The sequence below is a fragment of the Vanellus vanellus genome (genome assembly GCF_965231255.1).
Source record: "Vanellus vanellus genome assembly, chromosome: 2".
NCBI classification, from domain to species: domain Eukaryota; kingdom Metazoa; phylum Chordata; class Aves; order Charadriiformes; family Charadriidae; genus Vanellus; species Vanellus vanellus.
In genome coordinates this window covers 152974721-152992430 of record NC_138906.1, presented here as the reverse complement: position 1 = coordinate 152992430, position 17710 = coordinate 152974721, and the positions used below count along the sequence as shown (strand labels likewise).

Sequence of the window (17710 nt, the reverse complement as noted above, 5' to 3'; positions counted from 1 at the left end):
GTAAACAAACCTGTATGGATCCGAAGGGGCTGGTTAGTGTCAGCACTTGCAGCTAAAGATAATCTTTCCTCACACCAGCTACATGCAGTCTTACAGCTACAGAGATGCGGTCAGGCGGCCATGTGCAGGGCCACGCGCTGCTAAATGCTGTTGGCCTCACTGAAACAGGGCACGGCTGGAAGTAAAGGAGGAAGGAAGGCACACGCTGCCCACCTCTACGCCCACACAGGAGCGGACTCACGGCTGTGCACACTTCCTCTTCCGCATTGTGCTTTGGGAGTAAGGGATGAATCATTACCTTTCCAGATTCCTTCAACACTATTTTCTAGGATATTGTGGTACTGCTGCATATATGAATATACACATAAATGTATGTTCGTACAAATTCACATATGCACCTACACATACAGAAAGCCTCACATCACATCCCTGTGGAACGCACCTTTCCACAAATGCACTCCATGCACACACAAAACCCACCCAGGATGTTTGACACAGGGAAACTCAAACCCCTGTGCAGACACACATGCAAAGATCCACACGTCCTGACTGCCTGCCAAAATTTCCCAGCTCACACACTCGTGTACATCAGCGTTTCACTTCAGACTATACCCATGCTCTCACACACATGCACACATCCACACATCCATGTAAAAACACAGACACACAAACCTGTATGAATGAGCACATACACATGCGTGCAATACAAAAATGTGCAGAGGCACACGCATGTTGACACGTGTAAGAACACATGCACACATATGCACATACACACAAAATGCATGTACACACAGATGCACAGAAATAGATCCGTGCACACTCTCACACCCACACAGACGCATGCACGCACAAGACACAAGTGCGTGTGCACACATGCACTCACGTGCACAGAATCGTACAAGCACACGTGTGCACACATGCACTCACATGCATGGAATCGCACAAGCACACACACACAAAACATGCACTCATACATGCACACACACAGATGCACACACAGAAATACAGATGCGCACACAGAAATACACACACACGCTCACAATCACACACGTGCACCCGCATTCAACACGACAGCACGTGCATACTCACAGAGACACACTCTCACACAGACACACGTGCACTCACAGCACAGACACACACACCCCCCCGAACGCACGCACGCACGCCCACCCACCCAAAAAATGCAGAGCGCATGCACTAACACCAGCAGGCCCTCACGGAGGCTCTCGCACCGCAGGGACAGTTCCACGCACGCACTCCCCTGCGCACAGAAATGCGCCAGCATCTCCCCCCCCCCCCCCCCCGCACCTGGAACAAACGCCTCCGCACACCCCCCCGCATGCACACCCCCGCACGCCTCCCGCACCGCCGGCGTTGCTTGTCCGCCCCCTCCGCGCCCTCCCCCCCCCGGCGGAGGGAGCCGCCGCCCCGCGCCCCTTGCGCGGTAGTTGCGCCGGGCAGAGGGGGCAAGCCGAAAGCGCGGGGTGGAGAACCCCGCAAGGCGGAGCGGGTGCCCATTCCCGCAGCCCCGTCCGGCAGCCCCCTTTCCCCCTTCAGCCGGGGCTCCTCCCCCGACCCGCCCCCCCACACACACCCCGCGCAGCGCCGCGCAGCGCTCCCCCGCCCCCGCGGAGCGGCGCGGCCCCGGCGGCGCGGCGGCGCGGCCGCTAGGTGGCGCCAGCGCTCTTCCTGGCGGCCCGGCCCGCCGGGAGCTGCCGCCCCCCACCATCCCCCCGCGCCCCGGCTGCTGCGCGGCGCTGCGCGGCGCTGCGCGGGGCCGCCTTCCCCCCCCCCCCAAGTCCCCCGCCTGCCGCGGCAAAGAGCCCCCCCTGAGCTGTGGGGCAGGGCTGTGGCCGCGCTCTTCGGGCAGCGGGGCTGCGCCCTCCGCGCTCCCGCCCGCCGCATCCCCCGCGCCCGCGGAGACCGGCCTGTAATTAATGGCTGGGCGCAGAGCAATTAGCCTGCGAAATCCCCTCGGAGGCGCACACGCTGCCGTGCGAGGTGTGTGCCCGAAGGCGTGTGTGTGTGTGTATGTGAGTGTGAGTGTGAGTGAGTGTGTGCCGGCGGTGACGATGGCAGCTCCCGAGCACCGCACGTGAATTCTTAATAACGAGGCACTGATTGTTTTTGCGAGCGGCGGCAGGATGGATGAGCCCTGCCGTATTAGCTGCCGGAGGCTCCTCCGGGAGGCTGTGGAGACCTCTCCACTGTATTATTTCTCGAGCCGTTTTCCTAGGCAGAATTGATCCTCTTGGAGGAACAGGGGGGCGGGGGGAGAATCTCAATTGCAAATACTGGTTGGAGTTTATTGGAGAGAGCGTCTGAGCTTTAAGATGCTCTTCCGTGGCTCCTGGTGAATGCTGTAACGATCCAGGATTGTGGTGGGTTTCGGTTGTGCAGGGAGTTGGGGTAGCGGGGGGATGGGGGAAAGGAAAAGACGCGATCGAGAGTAGCTGAGACTTTGTGCCCCCGTTGGAGAGATGGTTGAGTCCTCGTCAAGGTTGCTGTGGTATCCCAGAAACACCATTCACTCCGAGCTGTGACCGCGCACCACCAACAGCAACAACTCCGCTGCGCCTGGCCAAGGAATAGGAATTAGGAGCTCTCAAGAATAATATGAAAGGGATCTGCAGAGGGGAAATCCGTGCAAAGGAATCGAAATTAGCAGACTTTTGGGAAAGGGGATGTACTAAATGTGGCCGGCTGGACTTCATCCTGGTGAAGAAAATGGAGATTAAAAGTGGATTTACATTTTGGAACCTCGTCTTTTTATTGATGGTTTCGTGTGTGAAAGGTAGGGTAGTATTCGAGGGGTATATTTTTTAGGGGTCCGTTTGCTTTCGGTCAGGGCGTTGCAAGCTCTCGCCTTATACCAAGGTGTATTTCAAAATATGTTTGTCTCTTTATTTCATATTTTTACACTGGGTACTTTGCAAAGGAAAGATATAAACGATCGCTAAAGCGGGGAGGAAAGGAGGAGTTGATTCAGAGCTCTCTTCGGAGATAGGAAATGTATTTGCTTGCCAGGCTTGGCGTTCAATGCAGTGACTGAGCTGGGGCTCAATAAATATTCTTGCAGTATGCTCAAAGGGAGACGTGAGTTGGTTCATATAGCCTCTAACTAGTGAGTATTCAAGCAAATCCCACCGGGTGACTTTTTTTAAGGTGATGATGATGGTAGTGTGTGGAGGGATTACCTACATTTCTGGTTTTCGGTCGAGCAACGGGCTCTTTGCGGGAATGCCTATATCGATGCACTTATTAGTTTAACCCGTTGCGTGGGGAAAGTTACGGAGGAGCTCAGCGTGTGCGTAGCCGTCTCGCAGCCCGAAATGCGCTTCACGCTCAGCTGTTTGTATGCATGCGGGGCTCCCCGGCTGCCGGAAAGGTACGTTAGCAATTCAGCCTTGAAGGCATGGGCTGCCGCTGGGTGCAAAGATCGACACCTTTTCTCTTCCCTCCTTTGGTCCCTTTCCCCTGGCGTATGCGGGGAGGGTTGGGCTGCGGTTTTGTTTTTTGTTTTTTTTTTCTTTTCTTTTTTTTTTCTTTTTTTTTTTTTTTTTTCCCCCGAAGCAGGGACTATTTTGCTTTCTTCCTGCTTCTGTGTTCATGAAAGGAGAGCAAAAAGGAAACCTCTAGTTAGCGGCACAAATATCTCCGCTAAGTCTGTGCTTGCAGACAGTTAAGGGAAATGCTATACACAGAGAAAAGAAGAAATATGTGGCTTGAATAATGTGTACCTTCAAAATTACACAGGCATCGCTAAACGGTGAAGTGCTGATCCCATCACGCGTGCCTTCAGTAAAAGGATCTATTCTGCAAGTCCCCACAGTTGGCTGCCTCCCGAAATAATCTCCCCTTGTTTGTGGCCAGTGATTAATACCTGATTAATCACCCTTTTATCCCCCTCCTCATCCTCATCCTTCCTCCCCGCCACACTCATACACTCCCAGAATATTTAGTAGACCTTATCGATCCTCTCCGAGTTTTTAGACTTGGTTATCGCCTACAGAGGTTGCCTGCGCGGGTGGGAAGGAGGTGTGTTGGGGGGGCATTCAAAGGCGTGCCTTCCCGAGCTGGCTCTGCCTTGGATGAAACAGTTTATTGTAGAGCTTTGCAGCTGCTTGTCTCCCCATTTGCATCGCCGAGGAAAAGAGAATTCGTGTTTCACGGAGGGGTTGTCGAGGGTTTTTACCTCCTCCCATGTTATCCTGACACGGGGGATCCGAGGGGAAGGGGCTTGCCTGTGCTGTTGATGAACATTTTAATTACAGGCAGCTTCTCCCTGACTGCGTCTATTGAAGCGAGCTGCTCCCTGCGCTTTGCCCCGTTCTGGAGAAGGTCTGCGGTCAAGTCCAACCCGGGGCTTTGAGGGCATTTCTTTGCCTTGGTTAAGCCCCCTGTCGTTAACGCGTTCTCTGTGCCGGGTGCGATCCTTTGCAAGTCATGGGCTGGCTGCCTGCGAGGCGCGCCGTGCCGTGCCGCTCCGCGGCGCTCCGCGGGCGCGGTACGGAGGCGCTGGAGCTAACGGGGTGGCTCCGGAGCCGCTGTCGAAGCAGCTGCTTTGTGAGCAGGAGTCGCGGGGCGGCAGCATCCTACAAAATTAAAGGCTCTGGCGGTTCTCCCCGCGTCGCGATGGCCGCGGGAGCCGTGCAAGTTTCCACAGCACCTGTTGAGGAGCAGCTTCGCTCGCCCTCGGGGCGATGTGTGTGTGTGTGAGAGAACACTGGATACTGAGGGCAAAAGCTGGGATGATGCACTCAAAAGAAGCCCAAAAAAGAGGAGGGGGGGGAGGGGGGAGGCTGTGCAAAGCTGGCCTTTTCCCTTTTCTTTTCCTGCCCACGTACAGTCCCAGAGAGATGTTGTGAAGCTGTTTCCTCTCTATTGTCAGGGCCTGAGTTTCCCAGGTGCTGACCCCAGCAGTTTCCATAGATTTCCCTCAGACTAAGGGATCCTCCCAGAAACTGTGAATCCAGTAGGTCAGATTTTACGTCCTGGATGCAGGCTCCTTTAGGCAGCCAACCTCCATAGAGCTGGCTTAGACTCACTGCAGCACTGCATCTATTCTGGGCATTTATATTTAGTTCTGTCCCCACTACCGTGAATGAATACGTTCTACCTTGATTTATGTTCCCATTGTGTCAGTGCATGCTTCTGCTCCCAGAACCCCGGGCAGAGGCAAACAATGAATGAATAGCTGCCCATTTAAAACATTCCAGATGTTTGGAGCAAGGTGACTCACCGGATCCTGCATCTGCTCTACCATTGCCTGGCAAGGCCCTTTCACCACACCCTACCTCCACAAGCCCTAGCTCATAGCGGTCTTTGCTTAATCATGCCTACTAAATAGTCCAGCACCACATCATGACGCCCAAACTGTTGCTGAGGTTCCTGTCATCCAGACCACTTCCACAGCTTTCCTTGATATATCTGCCTCTCAGGCCCTTCCTGCTTTTGTCATTGTCCTGTCGACATTTCTCCAGTCTTGTTCCACAGCCATTCCACTGTTACAGGTGTCAGACTATCCCAGGGTGCTTGCAGAGCCATTTTCATATCTGATTATGCACTCGTATATATCCATATAGAAAAAAAAATCTTTCACATTTACCTACAAATTCATGACTCTTTGGAACCTTGCAACAATATTGGCAGGGATTAGAAAAGGGAGAAGAAAGAGGGAGAAAATAGAAGGAAATTGTCAGAACTGAGAAAAGCTGAAGTAAAGAGGAATTGTACCTTCTTCAATTAAAATTGTTAACTGCTCACACAATATCTCATTATGCCATGGATCAATCTCCAACAAAATCCTCCTTGGGTAGACATGGAGTAAAAAGATATTGAAAAGTGAGAGAAAGCATAGAAGGCATTAAAACAAACAAACAAAAACTGACAAAAAAAAACTCTCAACCCAACCCTTAGAAAATGCCAAACAGGGTCATTCCTGGCCAGCTACTGGGGATGATGGATGCTGTGTTCTTCCCTTCTTCCTTTTAGATGGGCAAGACACTTAGGACAAACTCTTCCCTTTCTCCCTCACCCTGCCAAGGCAGAAATGAGAAACACTATTTAGGCATGGGAGATACAAACCAAGCTTGAAGAAGCAGCTAGTGGAAACCTCCACCTTTCAACTCCCTTTACATGCAAAAAAAAAAAAAAAGAGAAACAAGCCGCATCAGTGAGCTTTGCTTCCCGGGATTTAGGAGAGAAATCACCAATACCTGCAACCCCTTAGGTCACATCCCCCCACCAAAAAAAAAAAAAATAAAATTAGAAAACGCTTGCAATCTGTTTGTGGAAGCAAACCACAGAGGAAATCAGGTGAAATGACCAGAGACCACGAGACTCCTCCATCTCTTCTGTTTAGCTGTCGCTCCAAGACAGAGAGCAGAGAGCACCGAAGTCTGCTCTTTTGTCTGCCAGGCTAAAATGAAGCTTTGCCTCTGCTGTTGTTCCTCTGTTCCCCTGTTGCAGTTGTGACAAGCAGAACAAGGGCAGCTTTCAAAATAAAAGGGAGATGAAGCAGAGAGATTTTAAACGGCTCATTGGCAGAAGAAGTGATGAGAAAATGGAAAGGATTTCCATTTTCAGTGATGGGTACCTGGCATGTAGGAATATGTAGCAGGGACAAAGCGTGCCCTGCTTCTTTCAGCCACTTCTGCAGCCTCCCTTCTCCCCCATTCCCACCTCAGCCCCTCTCCCTTCAGTCTCCCCCAGCCCCTCCCCTCCGCTTCCTTCCCCAGTCACTTATGGGGTTACTGGCCGATGGCTTTCCTCCGTGGGGGACGTGTGGCCACAGCGAGATGCTCGCCCTGTCCCTGAAGTGGAAACGGTTGGGCAAGGAACAACAGTAGGTTCAGGTTTCCTCATTTCCAGATGCTCGCTGCCTCTGCTGCATCTTTGTGCGTGTGTGTGTGCGTGCGTTGTGTATGCGTGTGTGTGTGCGCGCACGCAGGGGCGCAGGGAGACACTGAGTACCGAAGGGACGGTGGCGTCTTTGCTTTTCAACTCCCCCGCACACGCTCAGCTCCTCTGCGGTGCCTCTTTCCCACCGGCCCCCGCAGATCACACGGGGCTTCTTCCCTCTGGGCCGCGCACAGCGCCTAAGCCACGTTTTTCAAGCTAGACAGTTCTGCGGGGTTGCAGACAAAGTTACACCCCGCTCACCCCTGCCCTTCCCCTTCAGTTCGGGGCTAAAACCAGGCTCCCCTCTGCCCTCCGCTCAGCGCACGGCTCCTCCTCCTCTTCTGTAGAGTAGAGATGAAGAAATACACAACCCCTCTCAGCATCTCCAACAGGGACCGCTTCTTCCTCCCCTGCCCGATGGCACTAAGGACCCGCAAAGGGCACAGAGGAACGTCGCCCGCAGTCTCCGCTATTTCATTGCGGGAGGCAGCAGTAGAAAGGCGGAGCCGTCCCGGAGCGGCGGCATCCCGCTGGCAGGCTTCACCCGCGCCCGGCACCGGCAGCCGCCCCGGCACCGGCCTCGGCAGCCGCCCGAGGCGGCCGCAGCCCCAGGCTGTCCTTCTTAACATACTCTTTCCTCGTTTAGCTTTGCTTTCTTTAGCTCGGTGACACTTGCAAGTCTTTTGTTTGCAAGTCTGAGACAGCATTAGGGTGGTTTGTTTGTTTGTTTGTTTGTCTTTTATCATACAGAAATAGCCCCTCACTCCCTGAGCGCAAAGAGCCCGTTCCTCCCCGGAGCGGGCTGGGGGCTCCGGGCAGGCACACAGGCTGAAGAGGTACTGGTTGTATCTTCAACTCCGTTATCAACATTTCGACTGGCAAGCACCAGCCTACGAGACCTAAAGACCTTCGTGGATGTGCTTTCCAACTCATCCTTTTCCAAAACCCCTGTGCAATAAACATAGCAGAAATTTACAGTCTACCTGGGCTTTTGCTTGTTTGTGGGATTTTTTATTTGGTTTTGAGGAACGAGTCAAGTAGGATCAATTGCCCGTCTAGTTTAGTGCCCTTTATCTCCAACCGTGATTATTAGCAGCAGTTGGGGGAAAGATGTGAGAAACCCAGCAAGTACAGAGTGACTAGCACAGCACCCTGGATTTCAGCAGCCATCAGTTTTGCGTCTCCTGAGCTAGAAGCTGCTTTTGGGACATTATGCTTTAAGAGGCATGAACTGACCTGTGCTCCACTCATTTGTCTATTCCCTTCCCTTCCCTTCCCTTCCCTTCCCTTCCCTTCCCTTCCCTTCCCTTCCCTTCCCTTCCCTTCCCTTCCCTTCCCTTCCCTTCCCTTCCCTTCCCTTCCCTTCCCTTCCCTTCCCTTCCCTTCCCTTCCCTTCCCTTCCCTTCCCTTCCCTTCCCTTCCCTTCCCTTCCCTTCCCTTCCCTTCCCTTCCCTTCCCTTCCCTTCCCTTCCCTTCCCTTCCCTTCCCTTCCCTTCCCTTCCCTTCCCTTCCCTTCCCTTCCCTTCCCTTCCCTTCCCTTCCCTTCCCTTCCCTTCCCTTCCCTTCCCTTCCCTTCCCTTCCCTTCCCTTCCCTTCCCTTCCCTTCCCTTCCCTTCCCTTCCCTTCCCTTCCCTTCCCTTCCCTTCCCTTCCCTTCCCTTCCCTTCCCTTCCCTTCCCTTCCCTTCCCTTCCCTTCCCTTCCCTTCCCTTCCCTTCCCTTCCCTTCCCTTCCCTTCCCTTCCCTTCCCTTCCCTTCCCTTCCCTTCCCTTCCCTTCCCTTCCCTTCCCTTCCCATGCATTCATATGCATTCATATGCATTCATATGCATTCATATGCATCCTCCATCCTTTACACACTGCATCTGGCTGAAAGCACTGAATAGTATGAAAGCTTGCAATAAAATTGTCTTTATTATACCCAGTGCTGTTGATGTGCAGCATAGGTCAACCCCAGAAATTTGAGATGTGTAACCATTGAATGCACATGCATCTAATAAAAAGAGAAAAAACAAAACAAAACAAAACAAAACACTAAATTGTTTAGAGAAATTTTAAAAGATTTTGAAATATCCTGTGGGGACGGCTCAGTTTGCATGACTGTAACACTCTTTCAGAGAAAAGGTTATGAAGAGTAGTGTAACCTTGTATTCTTCCTTTTTAAAAACAAGTATCTCGGACACTATCTGATTTTCAGCAGTATTGAGCATTTCTGATTCCAGCTTGCTCTAGTAAGAGCCTGGGGAACGGGTTAGCACCTGTGAAGCAATGCTGAGTGACTCCATCATTATAATGCTGGGACAGAGAGACAGCATAAGTCAAAGGAAAACATAAAATAAATTACAATTATTTGTAAAATGTTCATTCTGTAGAATCTAATAAGTTGGAACAGGTAGGAATAGGAAAGGTTTCATGATCTGTTGCAAAAAAAAATGTTTTTTTCCTTCTCCACTAATAGAAAACTTCAATTCTAATTCAGTGGGGTTGTAACATTTCAGACTCGACTTCTTGCTGATGAGTATCGTTTGGCTTGTATTTCTGGACACAATGGTTAAGGTTCAAATGATAATGATACAACAGAGCCTTTGTGGGAAACTATCTTATGAAGTTACTCCGAATCAATCTCCCGGGAAAGAACAGTCAGAAAACAGACAACTTAGTCTAAGGTGTTTTTTTCTTAGACCCCTATAATTTTAAGGAAGCTTTTACTATATGAGGTATTTGAAGAAGCAATATTTAAGTAACAAATCAGAGAGGCATATGACAAAAGTAGTTATTACAAAGCTATAAAACTTACCTCACCACTTTGATTGAATAATTTTCATGCTAAGGTTTATTGAAAAATTCCAAAACTCGTATGAGCTTTAAACATGCATCCTTCAAACAACTTCATGGAAGAACGTTTCCTTTTCAATGAAATGGTACGATTTCTCTACAAAAAGAATCTTTGCATTTATCAAAAATTCAAGGTACCTAATGGACCTAAATAGAAGAGTGCATGATATGTAATGTGTAGGACATCATCTGCCTCATAAAAATAAAAAGCCTAGTAGTACTAGGAAATGTTGAATATCTGCTTCCCAACATCCGGCTTTTCTTTTGGGAAATGGAATGGACGAGGATATCGGACTACGAAAAAGACTTATTAAAATAAACATGCACTCACACACACAGACACACCATGTTTTTGTAGATATTTACATTTAGTTGTTTACTTTTCCTGGGCAGATTTACATTCATGGTCTCACCACCTTGTTCTTACAGATAATGTAAGGTTTACTATGGCTTCATAGTCCTGGCATTGCAAGTGCTGAACACCATTGTAAATGTCAAAGAAGGAAATAGTGGAAACTCATAATTTCTTTCCCAGTGTCTGAAATGTTAGGTGGATAAGATTTAGGAACAGTGTTACTCAGGGGGAGTGCACCTTGAAGTATTGGGGAATGACATACACGGGATTCCACCAGGACTGGCGCTGTCATAGAATGTCATTGTCAAAGAGCAAGGTGGGATGCAGCCAGCACAGACAGAGACACGGCTGCCTATTTTCCCTTGGATTATACAAAATGCATCGTAGCATCATGAATAATATTCATATTGTATCATGGAAATAAGGTGAATAACAGTAAGTAACTTAACCACAGGAGGATTCATGGGGTGATGAATTCTCACCTCCGGAGGCCTGTAAATAACACAGATTATCTTTACAATAGGACTAAAGGAATCTGGAGGCTTGAGACAGAAATGACTGAGTAATTTAATTACGTGGATTACACAGATGATGAATCACTACTTCTGACCTTGAAATCTATTTCATCAGTTTCCTATATCTACATATATTATTAGCTTTATATCTTTATGCATTGTAACTTGTGTTTGATTTCATTCTCATGGAATTGTATATACACATATGTGTACATATACAGTTATAATATGCACATATAAAAATTATATCCATATATTTGGTTACATTATGAAGAAATTCAACAGACTGCATCGTTAGCTTACAAAGGTGCAGGTAACAACTTGAAATGTATGTGCTTCCTTAGCAATTCATTACCTCTTCATTTATTGTGTATTCCCAATCTCAGAAGGAAGTTCTGCTATAATACATAACTGATTTCACTAACAAAACAAAGAGTGCAAATAGTGTTAGCTAGCAAATATTAGGAGGAAAGCTTGATGAAAATAAAAAACACCAGTTACTAAAATCACTAATAAGAACTGATTCTAGCACATTAAGAGTTAACTGCGACAATTATTTATTCCCACTGATTTAGGAAAGTTTTACCAAATATAGTTTCTATAAAACTGTTTTTAGTAGAACAAAAACCTCTCATCACCTTTCAGATACAGAAAAAAAATATTTCTGTGCTATTTTCTGTTTTATTTTAATACTGGTATTATCATTTAAAGAGGCTGACATATCACATCTCAGAGATGCCTGTATTTCAGTGGCAGTTAAAATGATCCCTCTGCGATCATTATCTTCTTATAGAACTGTTTTCAGGCTCAACAAGTGGATATCTGCAAGCGTCGTTTGGAGTCCTTAACTGAAATGAGCTACATAAATGCCAAGTATGGATCTTCTCCTTTCAACATAGCGTTGAGATGGAGCTACTTGAATTACGAAACGTTTCCTCCATTATTTAACCTGGTCCAGAGGGACAACTTCACATTCTACGATAGTTAGTTTTCTTGATTGTTGTGCAGTTTTCCTTGGGAATCAAAGCTTAGTCTAATTAAAACTAATCTTTTAAAAGCCTATGCTAAAAGGTGCATTTTTGGTTCTGTAGATCAGCTTTGATCCAAAGGTGAATGAAAGTTATAAAGCAGGATATAAAATGAGCTTCTAAACTGCCTGTTGGTGAGCCCATTGAAATCAACAGCAGAATCCAGAATAGGACCTTTAAGAGTAGATTTGCCTCCGCTTCTTTTCATACCAAATTTTAAATTAGTTTTCTGTAAATATATTTTATTTGACTTGGAAATATAAATTATAACAGAAGCCATGTATTTCACAATACACTAGAAATTTTCAATAGAAGTGCTCTTTGAAAAACTCACATTACATAATAAACCTAAAGATTTCAAAAGTGAATTGTTTACAATTCTGTTCAAGGAAAGTAAATTATGTATTTGGATACTGTCAGAAAATTCTCTGTCTTTCTACATTTTATTGATGATCACATCAGCACTTCTGGGGATCAGTCCACCAGATTCAATGTAATGGTAGTATGCTAACACAATGTCAGCTGTAGTCCTTAAAACCACAGAATACTTATGCTTTTTGTCAGAACATATGCTGAATTAAAGCCAATTTACAGCCTAGTTTCAAGATTCCTTATTAAATATTTGCTCTCCAGTAAAACATTTTGGAATTTGTGGAAGGCTACAAATAGTTACAGAGGAACTGAGAAAATAGATTTCAGTTTAGAATGCTTTCAGATTTAATTATTAATTCAATTTGGTTCTACCTTTATTGGATTATCATATATTCCAGATATGTAGTTACAGCTGAAAATGCTGAATTAGATAGCAAAACCAAAGCACAAAAATAGGGAAGCTTTCACATTTATTTTATTTTATTTATCTTCTGCTAACACAGTCTTTGTATTTGCCACCATCTCAGGGTCCAAAAATATGTAATATACTGAGCCAAAATCACAAGAACTAACATATACTGGAAAACAAGGGTCTAAATCCTGAATTTTGGAAAACCTACCTGGTTAACCAAAGGTGGAGGGGAGAAAAGAATAGGTCTTTGGCCACCTCACATAGTCAAGTCAATCAGTTCTGCGGTAAAAGGTGCTTTTTTCACGCATCTCCACATGCATGTGGGAACACAAACACACACATGCAACTGTGTGTGCGCATATCGTGACTGTGCTCATCTTGTGTGTTTTCCCTTGAATACATCTATGCTAAAGGATACATATGCTTTAATCATATGACTACTGCTACTGAATTTAGCAGCTCCTCTTGTGTGGCATGGCAGTTTTAATGACCAAAAGAGAAATACATATAATTCATAATTCTAATGAAAGGGCAAGACATTTTCCTCAAAATCTTTACATCAATGTAGTGCTCACAAAAGTACTTATCTGATTAGAGAATTTTCATCAGTCTAATGAATTGAAGTAACATGATACAAATTGTACCTTATCAAGTGAATGTTTTAGCAATACTCACGGCAAGAACCCTTCCCTCTTAGGACTATAACTAAAATGCCTAAGATTTTTACAGCATTCACATTATTTACTAAATATGAAATCCTTTCATATGAAACCACTCAAAGATTTCCTCTTCAGTTAAACCCTTCACTAAATGGTCTTGGAATTGAGAAAAAAAAAATCAAGATTTTACATTTGATAGGCTTGAAAAATATCCTCTTACAGCCGAGAGAGGGAAACTGACTGCTCAGTCCTCAGTTTCTTGGTGTGATCTTCAACTTAAAAAAAAAGGGCATATGGTTACCTACTCCTTTCCACATTACTGTTCAGCATATCTACCACTTTCATTCAGAATTCTTCTTTTCGGTAGCTGCTCCTTTCTGCAAGCTCTTTTGAAGGGGGCCAATCATTTCCTGCACTCTATCCACATAGTTATTAGTTTGAGACTTTGGTAATATCACCTCTTTACCCTTTATTTCAATCTTGGCAACTCCTTCCTGGGAAAATAAAATACCTCTGACATTTGGGAAAATATTTCTTTAGAGGTTTTTATAGATTCTATTTAATGAACTTTCATATATCCTAAATGCAACCATATTCTCCTTATAGCAATTATAGACATCTTGTAAGAATGTGACAGCTATTATACTTCTTCAGTGGCCAAATTTTCTACCCAAGTATTTCATCATTCTAGAAAAAGTTTAATTTTCAGCCCCTCTCCATGGAAAGAAAAATAGCATAGACACTAGACTAGCAATAGCATCTCTGTTTTTCATAGAGGATACAGTGCCAACAGAATCTCCCATGTCTTCTCATGCAAGGATAACAAGTTTCCCCTGACAAACAGGTGAGACATCTTTTATTGGCATTTTCATTGTCAGCAGTAGAAACGTGCACCAATCAACCATATAAGACATAGTGATTTTTGTAAAAGTCCTGACAAATTTATGCTTCTTAAAGCTGTTTATCTGAAATAGCAATGAGCAACAGAATCAATGTTTAATATAGAATGAGTTCAACAGCACTGATGACTCCTGCGTGCCTGCCTCCATAACTTTCCTAATGATATGCTTCCAAAATTCCTAAACCTCTCTAGTATGACAATTGCAGGTCATTGAAATTTGTATGAGTTTCTACACTAATTTGAGCTAGTTTTAAATTAACATACCCATAAAAAAACCCACTCTCCTAAGCTCTGTGTATATATTTTTACTACACTCAAATTGTAGCTCATCAGCTAGCTTCTGTAATTTTTCCCAATTTATCCAGCCTCCTCTGCGCTTCTGGGCTCCCTTCCCAAACTCTCTTCCCACTCCACAAGTGCCACTGGAGAAGCCCCAAAAACATAAAGCCTGCAGTAAAATATAGAAAGTTCTCTTCAGTTTCTATGTCATTTGTAAAGTCCCTTTTGTGGTCCAAAGTAATAACCACGTAAGGGTAATCTGTTAGGAAATGAAATATCCTCCCGGGCTGATGGTTATAGATTAGATTTACTATCTTTTTCAGGATGTTCTTTGGATTTTAAATCATCTGCAAGAAGACAAGATTGGACAAGTGGATTTTCAGTTACATTTGTTTTAATTCTTCTGTCTATTGTGCCTGTCTCCATGATTAATTTTGGTAACAAAAATAATACTCCTTCACCCCAAACAAACAAACTTCAAAACACGTGATTAAAAAGGGTCAAAATCTATTAGATTATCCTTACTTGCATACAAATAAATACTATAGAATCAGATGGTTAGCATTTCAATACTTGGTATATTTTGGAAATCCAAGATGTATTTTCTCTGTTTTTCAAGCTCCAGTGTATGAAATGAAACTGTCCATGTGATGTGGTAAGGGATCCAGTATTACTGTTGTATCTTTGACTGATATCACTGTTCTGGGATGACCAGAACAGACTAGTCAGGACTCTAGATACTACAAAATATTGTAGATTAATTAAAAAAAAAGAAATAGAAAAGACAGAAAAAATCACATAGGGCTAGATTTGTAGGGATTCTGTTACTCACTTGTTCCAAGATTGACTTTGAGTATTTCAATGAAATCATGAGAGTTTGCTATGTATCTGACTTGTGAAACGTACTGTTCCAAATTGCTCCCTTTGGGGCCTCTTGTACTGGTCACATCTTTGAAATCCATTGACAGCTGAGTTAACACAAATGTCTAATCTAAAGAGTCAGAGTGTGCCACAGATATCAGCTAAGGAGAAAATCTGCTTAGCAAAACCTCTGTAATTATTAAGAAGGTATGAATTGCCTGATAGAATCTAGGGTAAGCCTGAGGTAACTATAAGGAAAATGGATCATTTATTAAAAAATGCAGTACACAATGCAATAAGCATTGCATTGAATCGTCGTTAAAGAATTTGCAGATATTTCTGAAGAAATAGCTTAATTAATGCTACCTGAGATATTTTCTGAAGTACATTTTCTTTGTTCTTAAAAGTTATATTTTGTTGCATTATTAAGCCAGTACAGACTGTCCTGTAGGTGAACATCCTCTGTCCAAACAGCTTTGGATATATTTAGTTGATCAATTCTTTTCTCCTCATCTGCTTCCTCCATGCTTCATTTGCATGAAGTTTTTTGCACCATCTCTTTTGTACCATACTTTTTTTTGCGTTTAATTCACAGACTGCTCAGGGCTAAGTTCCTATTCTTCGTCTGGCACACTTGAATGACTGTGCATTTTTTGAGCAGCTGTTATTGATTTTTCCTGTTTGCCCATCTCTTATCAGTATTTTAAATATGCCCGTTATCTACTTGAATATCCGTATATTACAATCTCAGTGTCTTTTTTTTTTTTATGCTTAATACTATTTTTCTGTCTCATTTCTATTGACGGCTCAATGTTTCTAACAGTGTTTCTACTTCATGTTGCTTGGTGGCTGTAAGTCTTTCCATTCAAAGCTTCTTACTTCTCAAGTGAGAAGTGTATTTTTGAACAAGAGTGATCATCCATTCAATTATAACCTTATTGAAATATTTACCGGTAGATTATTTTAAAGCTTGTCCCCACTGAAATGAAAGGAAAATTTGTCACTGACATTTAGCAGAACAGAGCAGATTGTTATAACAAGCAAAATACTTCCTTTCAGTGGAGTTTATTTAGGACATGACAGCTCTACAAAACTGTTCATAACATGCATGGGACTAAACTGATGGAACTGAAAAACTGTAACCGTTGAACTGCATCAGATGATACTTTTTGACAAGTACCATAAAATGGTATTAGAACTAGTGGGCTAAGTAATTGACACTCTCAAAAACCTTACAGGCTTTGGTCCATTTCTGTTCACTGTCTTATGATGATAGTTAAGCGAGTCCTAAAAAAATGTTTCAGACTTGAAGATTATTATTACAGTTTTCAAATCCTATTCTAACTCATCATTCATTTATAAAAATATCAGGAGAAAGACTAGAGTTACAAGATGAGCCAAAATTCTAAAATCCATTTTAAAGCCTAAAGTAAATAATTTCAAAACTTTAGATGTCAAGAGTTTATTAACCAATCACATTTTTTTAACTGTGATTTGGTCTAGAAGTTGGCAGAAACACATGAGAAACCCTGAGAGTTTAAAGTTTCTGGCTGATCTCTAAATCAAAAACAGCTGAGCAGATTTAAATATTTTGTGTAAACAAATTTGCATCCAGGCTGCTAATCTGCATGCCAACTTTCAGTTTGACATTTTCTGAAATGATGGAAAAATGCTAAGCCCTTAATGCTAAATGGAGTTCATAATGGAAATGCTGACAGACCCATAATTACCTGTATTGTGATTCTGCTGAAAGCTTCTTTATCTGTCTAATCTTTCACAATGGAGTTAAATATATAAATTCTTGAAAGGAGGAAAAAAGGAACTTTATGTTGGAAATGCTGAACTGTAGCAATGCTATATTTTCTTCCAGACATCCACTTACGGAGGCAGCAGTGACAAAAAATTATTTGAAAAAATATGCAGCATTTTCTGTGGAATTGAAAAAGCAGCCAGTGATGCTTAAAAGTTTAACTTAACCTCAATTTTTCAATCTTTTTGAGTCACCTTTCTGGTAAGGAATGAGTAAACAGATCCAATCAACCATTTTTAATATGGCAATGAGGAATTGTCATAGAAGAAATTCGTCATTGACTTGACATGGGAAAAAAATCTCAACCAACAACAAATACAGAAATTAACATTTCAGTGCCCTGCCAACTAAAGTAGAGTCTTGAAGTTTCTCTGGAAGACATTTTTCTCAGTGCCTTTTTCATTCTCCCCATTAAAATCTTTCCGTTTGTCCAGGCTATAACCACCTGACAAACAAGACAGCATTTGCTCTGCAGAGGCTGCTTAGGATGGATGACCCAGACATACCAGCCTTACTCCATCTCCACACAATCTGTGTGCCCCAGCCAGGGCACACAGCTGTCCCTGCAGAACAACTATCACACATCACAGTAGCCCTTCTTTGAAACACAATGTCCTCTAGCATTTCTGGCCTTTGTGGTTTGCTGTGAGGATGAAATCTGTTTCTCCAAAGCTCCTACAGCAAGGACTGACAAAGCTCAAAGAATATATCCTGAGAGAAAACAGGAATATACCCCTCCGATACCTTCTTTCCAAACTACTATCTTTTCAAGAAAGAGTCCTG

At 44.1% G+C, this 17710-nt stretch overlaps 1 protein-coding gene across 3 annotated transcripts in view; it reads left to right on the top strand.

The window, feature by feature from the left end:
* Positions 1-2616: 2616 nt before the first annotated feature.
* The window catches only part of CSMD3 (CUB and Sushi multiple domains 3), a gene marked incomplete at both ends in the record, with an annotated part of 716885 nt that continues 701791 nt past the window's right edge, over positions 2617-17710 (top strand). For all 3 annotated transcript variants that reach the window (XM_082479076.1, XM_082479075.1, XM_082479074.1), the window contains one exon: positions 2617-2794. In XM_082479076.1, coding sequence (XP_082335202.1) covers positions 2617-2794 — 178 coding nt within the window. The remainder of the gene's footprint in view (positions 2795-17710) is intronic.